The following is a 13,993-nucleotide window of genomic DNA, read 5'->3' as shown; positions in this document are numbered from 1 at the left end:
GCCTAAGACTGCCCAGTTTAGCAGCCCCTTAGAAGACCTGCAGAATCTAACTGTCCCTAGCTCATACACAGACACACCACACACGTCCACACACTCCTCTATCACTTCCTTGTGCTCTCACACTCTCTCCCTCCCTACCTTCCTGCTGGTCGCCATTTTCTCTATCCGTTTTTATTTTTGTGTAAAGTTTTACTTTCTGTTAAAAAATATCAAGTGCCTTGAATAAAAAAAAACTCTAAGTAAACTGATCTTGTATAGAAAATGCAGATATTTATTAACAAGAGGCATAAGACTAAAAAAAAAATTTAATCTGTAAGAACAATAAATAACGTTCCTGACCCTAAATTAAAATTAGTAAATTAAGAGATAAAGGGAGGGCTAATATCTCTAGTAAAGAAAGCAAGGAGAAGGTGGGAGAAAGAGGAAGGAAGGAAGAAGAGAGAGGAGGAGAAGAAAGAAGGAAGAAGAAAAAAGGGAAGAAAAGGAGAGAGAAAAGAGAGAAAAAGGAGGAGGAAGACGAAAAAGGGCCAATACAGCAAAAACAACAATAACAAACAAACAAAACACACATACACACACACACAAAAAAAAACCACCACACCTGAAATATCAAAAGTAATGCAAATGACCCTCAAATATATGAAAAAATGCTCAACCTAGCTCACAATAAGAGAAATGCAAATTGAAATACACTGAAACACCATTTCTCACCTATGTGGTATATTTTGAACACATGGACAGAAGTTAGATTTCTCAGAATATACCATGTTTGATAGATTTGACTTTGAAACCACATAATTATAAATATTTATATAATTACATACTTTTATATGCACAATTAAATTTTTCAAAAGCAACTCCTAAATATCAAAAGCAAACTGTGTTGTTGAGTTGATGGCATAACCTCACAGAAAGGAATTATTTCAAATGGTTTTGTTTTTTTTTGGAGTTTTTAAGCCTTATAATTTGATAGTAGATTCCTGTTGGCATATATCAAGGAGAAAAGGGCCTCACAAAATCTTAAAACTGTTCCCACTAATCTATGTTGGTGGTAGCATTGGTATCAGTATTCTGTGACTGTTGATGTATTGAGGTTTAAAGCAACTACAAAATTATATTGCTATCATTAAGAACCAGGATTTGGGGCAAGGAAGAAAGGACACACTTAACTTTATAAGGAGATATAGTTAAGTAAAAACCCTTTATTCCTGCATCTGAATTGAAAACATTAGTGTGGACTTATAATATATTTTGTGATATATTTTAATCTTTTAAAAATTTTATTTATTTATATTTTAATCTTTTAAAAATACTTGTATACATATTTCCTAACTTTTGGCCTACTGGAAAGCCGTAGGAAGAATGTAAAGCTTGGGATCAGTAAGCACCACTAATACCAGATGGTTTTCTATAATAACATATTTTTATGTTGTTTTTTGAGCTTCTGTACAACAGACGTGTGAACTGTAAGGTTACTGAGCTGCTCAGATGACTGATTCTTTTAATCTCATTGTGTCTTAAAAATGAGCTTGTCAGAAAGCTGACCACCCAGTAAGTGTATTAATGTACATTGATACTTACCAATATTTCCTTCTCCTCTTGGGCTTTTTCCTTTGTTTCATTCAACTGCTGTTTTAGTTTTTCAATCTGTAGAAGATGAAAATACAGAGTTAGAAAGGTGATGTGAAAGGGCGAGGACTACGCCCTCCATCTTGCCCCATATCCTCCATGTTGGGGCAGCAGCCATGTGCTATCTTCTTCCCGGAAGCCCAAGCCTCTGCTAGCCACGCCCAGGATTTCTTTAAACTAACCAATGACAATCAAGGGAAGTGCACGCCATAGAGATGACCACATCCTGTGTAACGAGACACCGACTTGCGCCTGGCCAATCGGCAGGGCCCACAGTCTCCTCTCCTACCCTGACTCCACCCCCCTATAAAACTCCTCTTCACACCGGGCTAGCTCTCTCTCTGCTTCCTGCCGCTGCGTCGGCGAGGTGGGGGAGCCGAGCTAGCTCGAATAAAGGACTCTCTGCTTTTGCATCGGACTTGGCTGGCTCCCTGATGGTCTAATGGGGATCTTGAAATCTGGGCATAACAGATGAAATTGCTGTGTTCTTCCTTTATTACATAGCCTTGTTTTCACTTATTAAAACCAGTAGGGTTGGAGAGGTTGAGTAAGGAGGGAAGAGGAGAGGGAACATACTTCATACCTTTAATCTGCTATTGCTAGTTTCCCAAACCTGGCTATCATAAGAATTACCTGAGTAACTCTTTTTTTAAAATTGTGGTAAAAGAATACAACATTAAGCCCTGGCTGGGTAGCTCAGCTGGTTAGAGCATTGTCCCAATATGCCAAGGTTGTGGATTTGGTACCCAGTCAGGGCACATAGAAGAATCAATCAATGAATGTATAAATAAGTGGAACAAAAAATTGATGTCTCTCTGTCTCTTTCTCTTTCTCTCTCTCTCAAGTTAATGAATACATGTAAAAAAAAGAGAGTGGTCTAATGGGGATCTTGAAATCTGGGCATAACAGATGAAATTGCTGTGTTCTTCCTTTATTACGTAGCCTTGTTTTCACTTATTAAAACCAGTAGGGTTGGAGAGGTTGAGTAAGGAGGGAAGAGGAGAGGGAACATACTTCATACCTTTAATCTGCTATTGCTAGTTTCCCAAACCTGGCTATCATAAGAATTACCTGAGTAACTCTTTTTTTAAAATTGTGGTAAAAGAATACAACATTAAGCCCTGGCTGGGTAGCTCAGCTGGTTAGAGCATTGTCCCAATATGCCAAGGTTGTGGATTTGGTACCCAGTCAGGGCACATAGAAGAATCAATCAATGAATGTAAAAATAAGTGGAACAAAAAATTGATGTCTCTCTGTCTCTTTATCTTTCTCTCTCTCTCAAGTTAATGAATACATGTTAAAAAAAGAGAGAGAGGAGAGAGAGAGACATTGCCCCACCTGTGTGGCTCAGCGGTTGATTGGTAACCTATGAACCAGGAGGTCATGGTTTGATTCCCAATCAAGGCACATGCCCAGTTTGGGGGCTCAATTCCCAGTAGGGGGCGTGCAGGAGGCAGCCGATCAATGATTCTCTCTCATCACTGATGTTTCTATATCTTTCCTTTCCTCTCTCTCTAAATATCAATAAAAAATTTTTAAAAGAACATTAAATTGACCATGCTAACCATTTTTATTTTTTAAATATGTTTTATTGATTTCAGAAAAGAAATATTAACCATTTTTAAATGTCACTTCAGTAAAGTATATTCACATTGTTGTACAACGAATCTCTGTAACTTACCATCTTGAAAAACTGAAACTCTTTACTCATAAAATACTAATTCCTTTTCCTCCTTTACCCAAAGCCCTGGGCAACCACCTTTCTACTTTCTATTTCTGGATTTTGACTACTTTAGATATTTGATATGAATAAAATCACACAATATTTATCCTTTCATGACTGGCTTATTTCACTGAACATAATGTCCTTGAGGTTTATCCATGTCGTACGTAGCATGTGACAGGATTTCCTTTTTTAAAATATCTTTCCTTTCCTCTCTCTCTAAATATCAATAAAAATTTTTTAAAAGAACATTAATGTCTCCTTTTTCCCCCATTGACCTCTCCCTGGTTGTTCCCACCCCACCTCCAGCACATGCCCTGCCCCCCTACTATCTGTGCCCATGTGTTATGTTTATATGCATGCATGCAAGTCCTTTGTTTGGTCTCTCCTCCTCTACTCCCGTTCCCCTGCCCCCCAGCCCCCGCCTTCCCTCTGAAGTTGGATGGTCTGTTCGATGCTTCTATGTCCTGGGTCTATTTTAGATCATCAGTTTATGTTGTTCATTATATTCCACAAATAAGTGAGATGATGTGATATTTATCTTTCTCCAACTGGATCATTTCACTTAGCATAATGCTCTCCAGGTCTATCCATGCTGTTGCAAATGGTAAGAGTTTCTTCTTTTTTACAGCAGCATAGTATTCCATTGTGTAGATGTACCAGTTTTTTAATCCACTCATCTGCTGATGGGCACTTAGGTTGTTTGGATTTCCTTCTTTTTTAAGGCTGTGTAATAATATTCCATTAAATGTCTGTATATACCATTTTTTTTCCTTTTTTATCCCATCAATGGACATTTGTGTTGCTTCCACCTCTTGGCTACGTGAATAATGTTTGAACAAACATGGGCATGCAAGTATCTCTCCAAGATCCTGCTTTAAATTCTTGTTGCTGGGTCATCTGGCAATTCTATTTTTAATTTTTTGAGGAACCTCCATGCTGTTTTCCATAGTAATTGTTCCAATTTACATTCCCACCAACAGTGCATAAGGGTTCTAATTTTTCTGCTTTCTTTCCAACATTTGTTATTTTCTGTTTTTCTGATAGTAGCTATGGGTATCTCATTGTTTTGATATGCATTTCTCTTATCTGGGTAACTTTTTAAAAATTTCATTTCTCAATTACATTTGACATTCAATATTATTTTGTATTCATTTCAGATGTATACCCCAGTGATTAGACAATCATATACTTACAAAATGGTCCCCTTGGTAGGGGGGGACCCACCTGGCACTGTACAATATTATTACAATATCATTGACTATGTTCCCTATGTTGTACTTTACATCCCTGGGACTATCTTGTGACTGCGGGAAGTCACCACTTTCCCAATACTGTCATAAGAGTACACCAAGGAACACAGAAGGCCATGGACCTTGGGCATTAGCAGGCTGACGCTAAGCACCGATTGTTTGTGTTGAGATAGTGGTGGCTCGAAGCAATTTCCTGAATGAATAGCCTCAAAGTAAATGTTTACTGAAGCTTACTGATATTTACTGATATTTATTGACCTTAGAGACGGTCTGTCTACTACCTGTTTGCCATGCTTTACTGAGAGCAAGATGTGTATCTAAAATTGAATAAAAAGTGGGTAAGGCCAGGTTTCAGTGTGGCTCCCCAAGAGGGAGGTCTCCATCTGGCCCCCCCATGCCTTCTAAATTCATATTTCTTGTATAGTACTTTCATTAGTACTTCGGCCCCTCCTTCAGATCCTGAACCCTAGCCTTGCAGGTTGCGGCATGTGACTAAAAATTTGTATTTCTTAATCCCTTCACCTTTGTCATGCAGTCCCCCAAACCCCCTCCCCTCTGGCAACCATCAGTCTGTTCTCTGTATTTATAAGTCTGTTTCTATTTTGTTCAGTTATTTTGCTCTTTAGATTCCATATATGAGTGAAATCATATGGAATTTATTTTTCTGTCTGACTTATTTCACTTAGCATAATATAATGGGTAACTTTTTTAAAAATATATATTTTATTCATTTTTTACAGAGAGGAAGGGAGAGGGATAGTGAGTTAGAAACATCGATGAGAGAGAAACATCGATCAGCTGCCTCCTGCACGCCCCCTACTGGGGATGTGCCCGCAACCAAGGTACATGCCCTTGACCGAAATCCAACCTGGGACCCTTCAGTCCACAGGCCAATGCTCTATCTACTAAGCCAAACGAGTGAGGGCTATGGGTAACTTTTTAGGAGAAAAATTTCAAGATGAGTACAAAGAGTTCTCATACACTCTTCACCCAATTTTGCCACATTTACTTTCCCTCAGTATACATAGATCTATCTAAATATACAGAGAGATCTATCTAAATATATAATTATATAGCTATAGATATACAGATATTGTTTTTTTGGACCATGTGAGAATATGTTGAAAACATGATGATCCTTTACTCCTAATTAATTATGTATTTCCTAATTTAAAAATGCACTTTTTAAGAAGCATAGTATAATTATCAAAATTGGGAAATTTAACATTGATATAATCTATAATCCAAATTAAATTTTATCACCACTTGTCCCATTAATGTCCTTCATTGCAACTTCTCTTTTTCCAGTCCAGGATATAACTCTTGATTATGTATTATATTTAGTTGTCATGTATCCTAGCCTCCTTTACTCTGGAAAAGTTCCTCAGTCTTTGTCTTTTATGATTTAACATTTTTGAAGGTTACTGGCCAGAGTTAGGGTTGTCTGATGTTTCTTCATGAGTAGATTTAAGTTATGCATTTTTGGAAGGCATACACTGCCAAAGCAATGGTGTATCCTTTCTAGTGCATCACATCATGAGGTGATTGATGTCAACTTTAATCAATTAGTTAAGATTGTGTCTGCCAGGTTTCTCCATTTAAAAGTTAGAATCTCTCTCTCTCTCCTAATTTTTTTTGGAGGGAGGCAACCAAAATTTTTGGTGGCCTTGTTTGGACAACGCTTACAAAAAAAAAAAAGTATGTTTTTCTTTTGTAATTGTTAAGCAATTTGTGGGAAGGTATTTTGAGATTATGCAAATATCCTTCTGCCTATCAAACTATCACCCACTCGTTTTAGCATCCACTGATCATTTCTGACCGAATCAGTTATTACTGTGATGCCAAATGGTGACCGTTCTAACTCCATCATTACTCCTTGGAAATTTAATAATTTACTACATTCTACTATAAGGAAAAGCTTTCCCTTCTCTCTCATTTATAATGTATTTATTTATTAGTAGTATGTGCTCATGGACTTACTCTTTTCAATGAGTTTTAATTTATTAATAATTATTTATTTTGATTTTCCCAGATTTGGCCTTTTGGAGCCCCTTTCAACTAGTTCCTGTGTCTTCTAATTATTTTTACTTTTTTTTCCTTACTAATATTTTTTCCTTTTTATTGAATGTATTGGAGTGACACAGGTTAACAAAATTATACAGGTTCAGGTGCCCAATTCCACAGCACATCATCTGTACTGTGTGTTCACCATCCCAAATTAATATTTTTTACTTACTCTCTGGCACAATAAGATATTCCAGACTCATCTTTTACTTTCCCTGCCCCACTCTTGGAATTAGTCATTTCTCCAAGGATGCTGGTTTTAGTAGGGAACCTAAGTAGTATTTTAAACTAAAAACTCCTTGATTTGGTTATGCAATCAGAGGATCCAGAAGTGAAATGCTGTTGTAAACAATATCTTAGATTAATTTAAGAAAAACCTACAAATTCTAAAAAATAGAGATAGTTCTATACCATGTAGGATGGGTGTGAAATGTTATTTATTTTGTGATTGATTGAACAAAGCATTAAAAACAAAAACCCATTTTTAAGGAAAATTTCCAAATTTTGTTCAAGATATAATTTTTAAAACATTTTCTTTTTTATAAGTACCGCGCACTAACCAATTGCACCACTGGAGCTCCACATTTTCTTTTTTAATTCTTATTGATAGACTTGTGAGATAGAAAGACAGAGAGAGAGGAAACAGGGGGGAGAGAGAGAGAAACATTGATTCATTGGTCCATTTATTTATGCATTCATTATTCTTTGGTTAATTCTTGTATGTACCCTGACTGCGGATAGAACATACAAACTTGGCATATTGGGACAATTCTCTAACCAATTGAGCTGTCCAGCCAGGGCAGAACATTTTATTTTTAATCCTATATAATAAAAGCCTAGGTGGTGCCACACCCTGGTGCAACGCCCTTGAGTGATGCCCTTGTGCGATGCCCTCACAAGATGGCCACCGAAAAAATGGCTTCCGAAAAGATGGCCGCCACAGATGGCTGCCACAAGATGGCCACGTGCACAGCAGAGGTGGGGTCTGGCAGCCGCTCCACATGGTGAGGCCTGGGGGTCCCACGGCTCCACGCGGCACGGAGGAGGCCAGTCCTGGCATCTCCACCGCCTCATGCAGAGGAGGCGGGTCCGGTAGTTGTGGGTGATTGAGCCAGCAGGGGAGGGCAGTTGGGGACGATCGGGCTGTCAGGGGAGCAGTTAGAGGGCAATCAGGCTGGCATGCAGGCGAGCGGTTAGGAGGCAGTGGTCCCGGATTGTGAGAGAGATGCACGAATTTTGTGCACCAGGCCTCTAGTATTTCTATAATTAACATGAAATAAGACTATAACAGTTTAAAGTTTAAGAAAATAATATATTTCTATGATATAGAAGAATGAGTAAAACAATATAGGAGAGCTAGCTAACCAGGATATTTTGAACCTGCTTTACTTCTTTGCAAAATAATTTCTTTGGTTTTAATGAACATCCATAATTGTGAAAAATTATACATTTGCTACAGATAGATGTAGGCCTTTGATATATGGAGACAGATGAAAATAAAAAAATATAAGTGATACTGATAAAGGCAGATCAGTATCAATTAGTTAATGCAGGCCACAAAGTTTCTATGTAATGAGGATTTCTACCCACCTACCATATTATCTTTCTCCTGGTCCTGCTTCTTCAGGTAGCTTAATACGGACATTGTGTCTTTCTCCATTTTATACTGCTGTTTCCTTAAGTCCTCATTAGTTTTCGCAAGTCTCAGGGAAGTATCACGATACTCAATCCTAGAGAGCTCTGTGATTTCCAGCCTGGCCTCCCAAAGGGAGGCATTGGCCTTGGCTCTTTCCACTGCAGTTTCCTCAGTTTTTGTTGACTTCCTACATGGGAAGAGGGCATTGACAACATATAACTAATTATTCTCTACTACATTTCTCTATTATTGTTTTGTTTGATATTGCCTGGCACATATGATCAAGCATTATTAGATGAATTAGTTAAGAATAAATACATATTTACTTGACAAGGGAGTTATCTTAGTAGGTGCCTCTTCCTGGAAGAGGAAAGCTTTGGAGCATAACTCCAAAGGACTAGAAAAACAAAGAGGAAAGGCATAATAAATTAAATTTACTTCATAAAGCTTTCACATCTTTTCACTTACTTATTTGATTCTCTCATATTTGAACTGTCTTTTATTCCGACTTGCTCAGTCTTAGACCCTGGCTCTCTCTACTACAAATCCATTACCTTAGTTCCTTTTCACCATGAAGATACATTCATAATGTAAATGTAACTTTAAGTCCATATTTCTGTAATCTTCCACCTATCCTAATCCCAATTTTCTTTTTGTTCTAGGGTATTTTGTGTGTGTGTTTTGTTTGTTTCTTGGCTAGGCCTTGGACAAATATTCAAGTCACTTGAGCAAGTACTAGTATGTTAAATATTTTATCTGCTAGTTCCACAATGCATCAGGCTTCAAGGATGCCTGACAAACAAAACATAATCATTTGTACAGAGGTAAAGTGGAACTCCTATCTAATAAAATAGTAATATGCAAATTGACCATCTCTCCCACACATAAGATGGCCGCCTCCATGTGGTCAAATATGGCCACCTCCATGTTGTGGGTGATTGAGCCAGCAGGGGAGGCAGTTGTGGGCGATCAGGCCAGCAGGGGAGGGCAGTTGGGAGGGACCAGGCCTGAAAGGGAGGGCAGTTGGGGGCGATCAGGCCTGCAGGGGAAGGGAGTTAGGGGTGACCTAGGCCTGAAGGGGAGGACAGTTGGGGGGAACAAGGCCTGCAGGGGAGAGCAGTTGGGGGGACCAAGCCTGCAGAGGAGGGTGGTTGGGGGTGACCAGACCTGCAGGGAGGACAGTAGGGGGGGGAACAGGCCTGCAGGGGAGGGAAGTTAGGGGTGACCAGGCTGGCCAGGGAGGGCAGTTAGGGGTGACTGGGCCAGCAGGGGAGGGCAGTTGGGGGCGACCAGGCCAGCAGGGGAGGGCAGTTAGGGGCAATCAGACCGGCAGGTGAGCAGTTAGGCGTCAGCTGGGTATATCCTATATAATAAAAGGCTAATATGCAAATCAAATGGCAGAACCACCAGTTGCTATGATGCACACTGACCACCAGAGGGCAGACACTCAATGCAGGTGCTGTCCCCTGGTGGTCAGTGTGCTCCCACAGCGGGAGTGCTGGCCAGCTCACCAATGGGTGCCAGGCACCGGCTCACAGCTGGCAAGCACAGCTGTGGCGGCACAAGCCTCTCCTGCCTCCTGGGCAGCGCTACTGAGCAGCGGTGGTGGCAGGTGCAGTGGGACCGGGAATGCCATAGAGAGTAGAGAACAGTGCAAGCATCTAGCAAATTGTTGGGGAAGGAAAATAAAATTTAAGTAGCTAAGAGTTCTGGCCTGAACTCTCAACCTTTGTATTAGTGAACATGCATCCTAATATATAAAAACCCAGGGTTTGAAAAAACCAAAGGCTCGACCGACCGGAAGTCAGTCCTGCAGTCAGTGCTGGGTTGCCGTGGCTGCAGATCAGGCTCAGAGAGAGGCCTGGAGAGGCAGGGTCTGATCTGCAGCCTCCGTGGAAACTGTTGATCAGCTGTTGCCTCTTTCTCTCAGGCTTCGCCAGCAGCCGTGCCTCTGTTTCTTTCCGGGCCTCTGCAGGGGCTGCTGATCAGCCCCACCTCTCTGATTAGGCGCAGAGATAGGCCCGGAGATGCTGACTATCATAGAAATTGACCAATCAGAACCATCTCTGCATTCCGGGCCTCTGCAGGGGCTGCTGATCAGCCCCACCTGTCTGATTAGGCGCAGAGATAGGCCCGGAAGTGCGAGGAGCCAATGGCTGCCTAGGAGGTGGAGCTTTTGACGCTGACTGGCATGGAAACCGACCAACCAGAACCTAATCTGGGTGAACTGTGAAGGCAGAACCGATGGTGGGGGCTGAGGAGGGTTTTTAAGGACAACAGCTGTTTGGTGTAAGGTGAAAGAAAGCAGTTTAATTTTTTAATGAACAGTTTGGCAGTATAGTGCATATCAGTCTGGCTATCAGTCCAGATATAGGGATTATGTATTTTTGTCTGCCAAGAGCATCTCCTCCTGCAGAAAAGGCTTTACCCCACCCCCCATTTAAGCAACCCTATCTTATATAATCTATCTATACTAATAAAAGGGTAATATGCTAATTAGACCAGGTCAACTGGCCATCTTCCGGACATCTGACTTCCTTCTGGACAAAGCCCTGGTGGTGGGGGCCGAGGCAGAGAGGGCAGTTGGAGGCAAGATCAAGCCGGCAGGGGAGGGCCATTGGGGGTGAGATCAGGCAGGCAGGGGAGGGCAGTTGGGGGTGATCAGGCAGGCAGAGGCAGTTGGGGGCGAGATCATGCCAGCAGGGGAGGGCAGTTAGGGACAATCAGGCAGGCAGGCATAGGCAGTTAGGGGCGATCAGGCACGCATGCAGAGAGATTAGAGGTGATCAGGCAGGCAGGCAGAGGGGTTATGGGCAATCAGGCAGGCAGGCAGAGTGGTTAGGGGTGATCAGGCAGACAGGTGAGCGGTTAGGAGCCAGCGGTCCCGGATTGCAAGAGGGATGTCCAACTGCCGGTTTAGGCCCAATCCCACAGGACATCCCCCGAGGGGTCCCCGATTGGAGAGTGTGCAGGCTGGGCTGAGGGAAACCCTCCCTCCCAGTGCATGAATTTCATGCACCAGGCCACTAGTATTTAGATAATAAAGACTTCAGCTGTATTTGAATTCTAAATATTTTCATACATAAGTATGTGTGGACACTTCTATACTGTCACCCTCCATCCCCACCAACTTTTGGTTCTTGATCCCTTTTCAGTCCCACTCTCACCTTTTATTCTCTACAAATTATGGCCAGCTTCATCTCCAACCCCCACCCTGTTATAGCTATTGAACTCCCTTTCCAGCATGATTTAGACAATAGTGACAGACTGCCTTGTTGCAGTCATCAAATTGCTCCCTGAAGGTATCAAGTCTAACTTGCTCTGAGTTGATGAAAGAAATCAGATAGGATTTCTCATAAAAGGACCACTAATACTGACTGTAAAAACAAAGCAGGGTTTCTCAAACTATGAGTCATGGAAAATCCAAGAAATAAGAGATCTGTTACCCTCAATGTTCCTCTTTTTTTTTCAATCCTCACTGGAGGATATGTTTATTGATTTTAGAGAGAGAGAGAGAGAGAAACATTGATGCGAGAGACGAACCTCATCAGTTGCCTTCTGTATGTGCCATGAATGGGGATCAAATCACCAACCTAGGTATGTGTTCTGACCAGGAATCGAACCCAAAATCTTTTTGGTGTACATGGTGACACTCCAATCAACTGAACCACCTGGCAAGGGCTCAGTGTTCTTCATTGTTGATATGTGTACTGTAGATGCATGGTCAAAAATGGAAAACATATGCTAGTGAGTTCCAAGAATGTGATAAACCCTTGGCACTTTTTATTTTTTTAATTAAATCTTTATTGTTCAGATTATTACAGTTGTTCCTCTTTTTTTCCCCCATAGCTCCCCTCCACCCCGTTCCCAACACACCTTCTGCCCTTTCCCCCGCCACCCACTGTTCTCATCCATAGGTGTACAATTTTTGTCCAGTCTCTTCCCACCCCCCCCCCCCAGAATAGTCAGTCCACACCCTTTCTATGCCCCTGATCCTATTATATTCACCGGTTTATTCTGTTCATCAGATTATTTATTCACTTGATTTTTAGATTCACTTGTTGATAGATGTGTATTTGTTGTTCATAATTTGTATCTTTACCTTTTTCTTCTTCTTCCTCTTCTTAAAGGATACCTTTCAGCATTTCATATAATACTGGTTTGGTGGTGATGAACTCCTTTAGCTTTTCCTTATCTGTGAAGCTCTTTATCTGACCTTCAATTCTGAATGATAGCTTTGCTGGATAAAGTAATCTTGGTTGTAGGTTCTTGCTATTCATCACTTTGAATATTTCTTGCCACTCCCTTCTGGCCTGCAAAGTTTCTGTTGAGAAATCAGCTGACAGTCGTATGGGTACTCCCTTATAGGTAACTGACTTTTTTTCTCTTGCTGCTTTTAAGATTCTCTCTTTGTCTTTTGCTCTTGGCATTTTAATTATGATGTGTCTTGGTGTGGTCCTCTTTGGATTCCTTTTGTTTGGGGTTCTCTGCGCTTCCTGGACTTGGAAGTCTATTTCTTTCACCAGGTAGGGGAAGTTTTCTGTCATTATTTCTTCAAATAGGTTTTCAATATCTTGCCCTCTCTCTTCTTCTGGTACCCCTATAATTCTGATGTTGGTACGCTTGAAGTTGTCCCAGAGGCTCCTTACACTATCTTCGTATTTTTGGATTCTTTTTTCATTTTGCTTTTCCGGTTGGGTGTTTTTTGCTTCTTCGTATTTCAAATCTTTGACTTGATTCTTGCGATCCTCTGGTCTGCTGTTGGGAGTCTGTATAATATTCTTTATTTCAGTCAGTGTATGCTTAATTTCTAGTTGGTCCTTTATCACAACATCGAGGGTCTCACTAGATTTCTTAAGGATCTCAATACATTTATCGGCGGTTTCCATAAAATTCTTGAAAAATCTTAGAACCGTGGTTTTGAACTCTATATCCAGTCGTTTGCTGTCCTCCATTTCTGTCATTTGTGACCTGTTTCTTTGTCTTCGCATTTTGTCTGCTTCCCTGTGTTGGTAGAGTGGTTTTGTGTGCTAGGTGTCCTACAGGGCCCAGTGGCTCAGCCTCCCCAGTTACCTGAGGTGGACACTCTTGGTGCACCCCCTTGTGGGCTTTGTGCACAGTCTTGTTGTAGTTATGCCTTGATTGTTTTAGGTGTCACTGGGAGGAATTGACCTCCAGGCCAATTGGCAGTGAGAATCAGCTGTGTCTGCAGTGGGAGAACTTCTGTGCTGAAGACACCCTTCTGGGGCAAGACTTGCTTCAGTGGGGCTTTGGTGCTCACTGAGTCTGCCCCCTGAGTGTGTTCCTTATGAATCTGAGGAGTTGTAATCTGGGTGGTCCCACTCTGACCACTGGGTACACTGGCTCTTGGATCTAAGGAGGTGCTAATTAAGCCTCTTCCTGAGGTTACCCAGCAGGAGCTATGAAGAGATATGCAGATTCCCCTTCCTTTTTTGGGGGTTTGGGGGTGCCCAGATGAGGCCCAGCTGAGAAGCAATGCAAGCTGCTGTGGGGCCTTGGGCCTTCTCTTGGAAGTTCTGGGTCTGTCTGGCCCAGCTGCAATTTGTTAGGTAGTTGTCAGGTTGTAAAGGACCCGGGCATTCATATGCAAAAGGCTTTGCAGCAGCCTGGATGGGGCGGGGTCTCAGAATCAACAGGGCGGAGCAAGCAGCTATGGCTGATTCCCAG

General features: G+C 41.5%; 1 protein-coding gene across 3 annotated transcripts in view; it reads right to left on the bottom strand.

The window, feature by feature from the left end:
• The window catches only part of BBOF1 (basal body orientation factor 1), a 49,623-nt gene that overhangs the window by 33,432 nt on the left and 2,198 nt on the right, over positions 1 to 13,993 (bottom strand). For all 3 annotated transcript variants that reach the window (XM_005883556.2, XM_014531176.1, XM_014531178.1), the window contains exons 2-3: positions 8,264 to 8,492; positions 1,582 to 1,647 (exon numbers count right to left, since the gene is read on the bottom strand). In XM_005883556.2, coding sequence (XP_005883618.2) covers positions 1,582 to 1,647; positions 8,264 to 8,492 — 295 coding nt within the window. The remainder of the gene's footprint in view (positions 1 to 1,581; positions 1,648 to 8,263; positions 8,493 to 13,993) is intronic.

The sequence above is a fragment of the Myotis brandtii genome, unplaced genomic scaffold (genome assembly GCF_000412655.1).
Source record: "Myotis brandtii unplaced genomic scaffold, ASM41265v1 scaffold793, whole genome shotgun sequence".
Classification (NCBI taxonomy): domain Eukaryota; kingdom Metazoa; phylum Chordata; class Mammalia; order Chiroptera; family Vespertilionidae; genus Myotis; species Myotis brandtii.
This window is presented reverse-complemented; position numbering and strand designations above follow the sequence as displayed.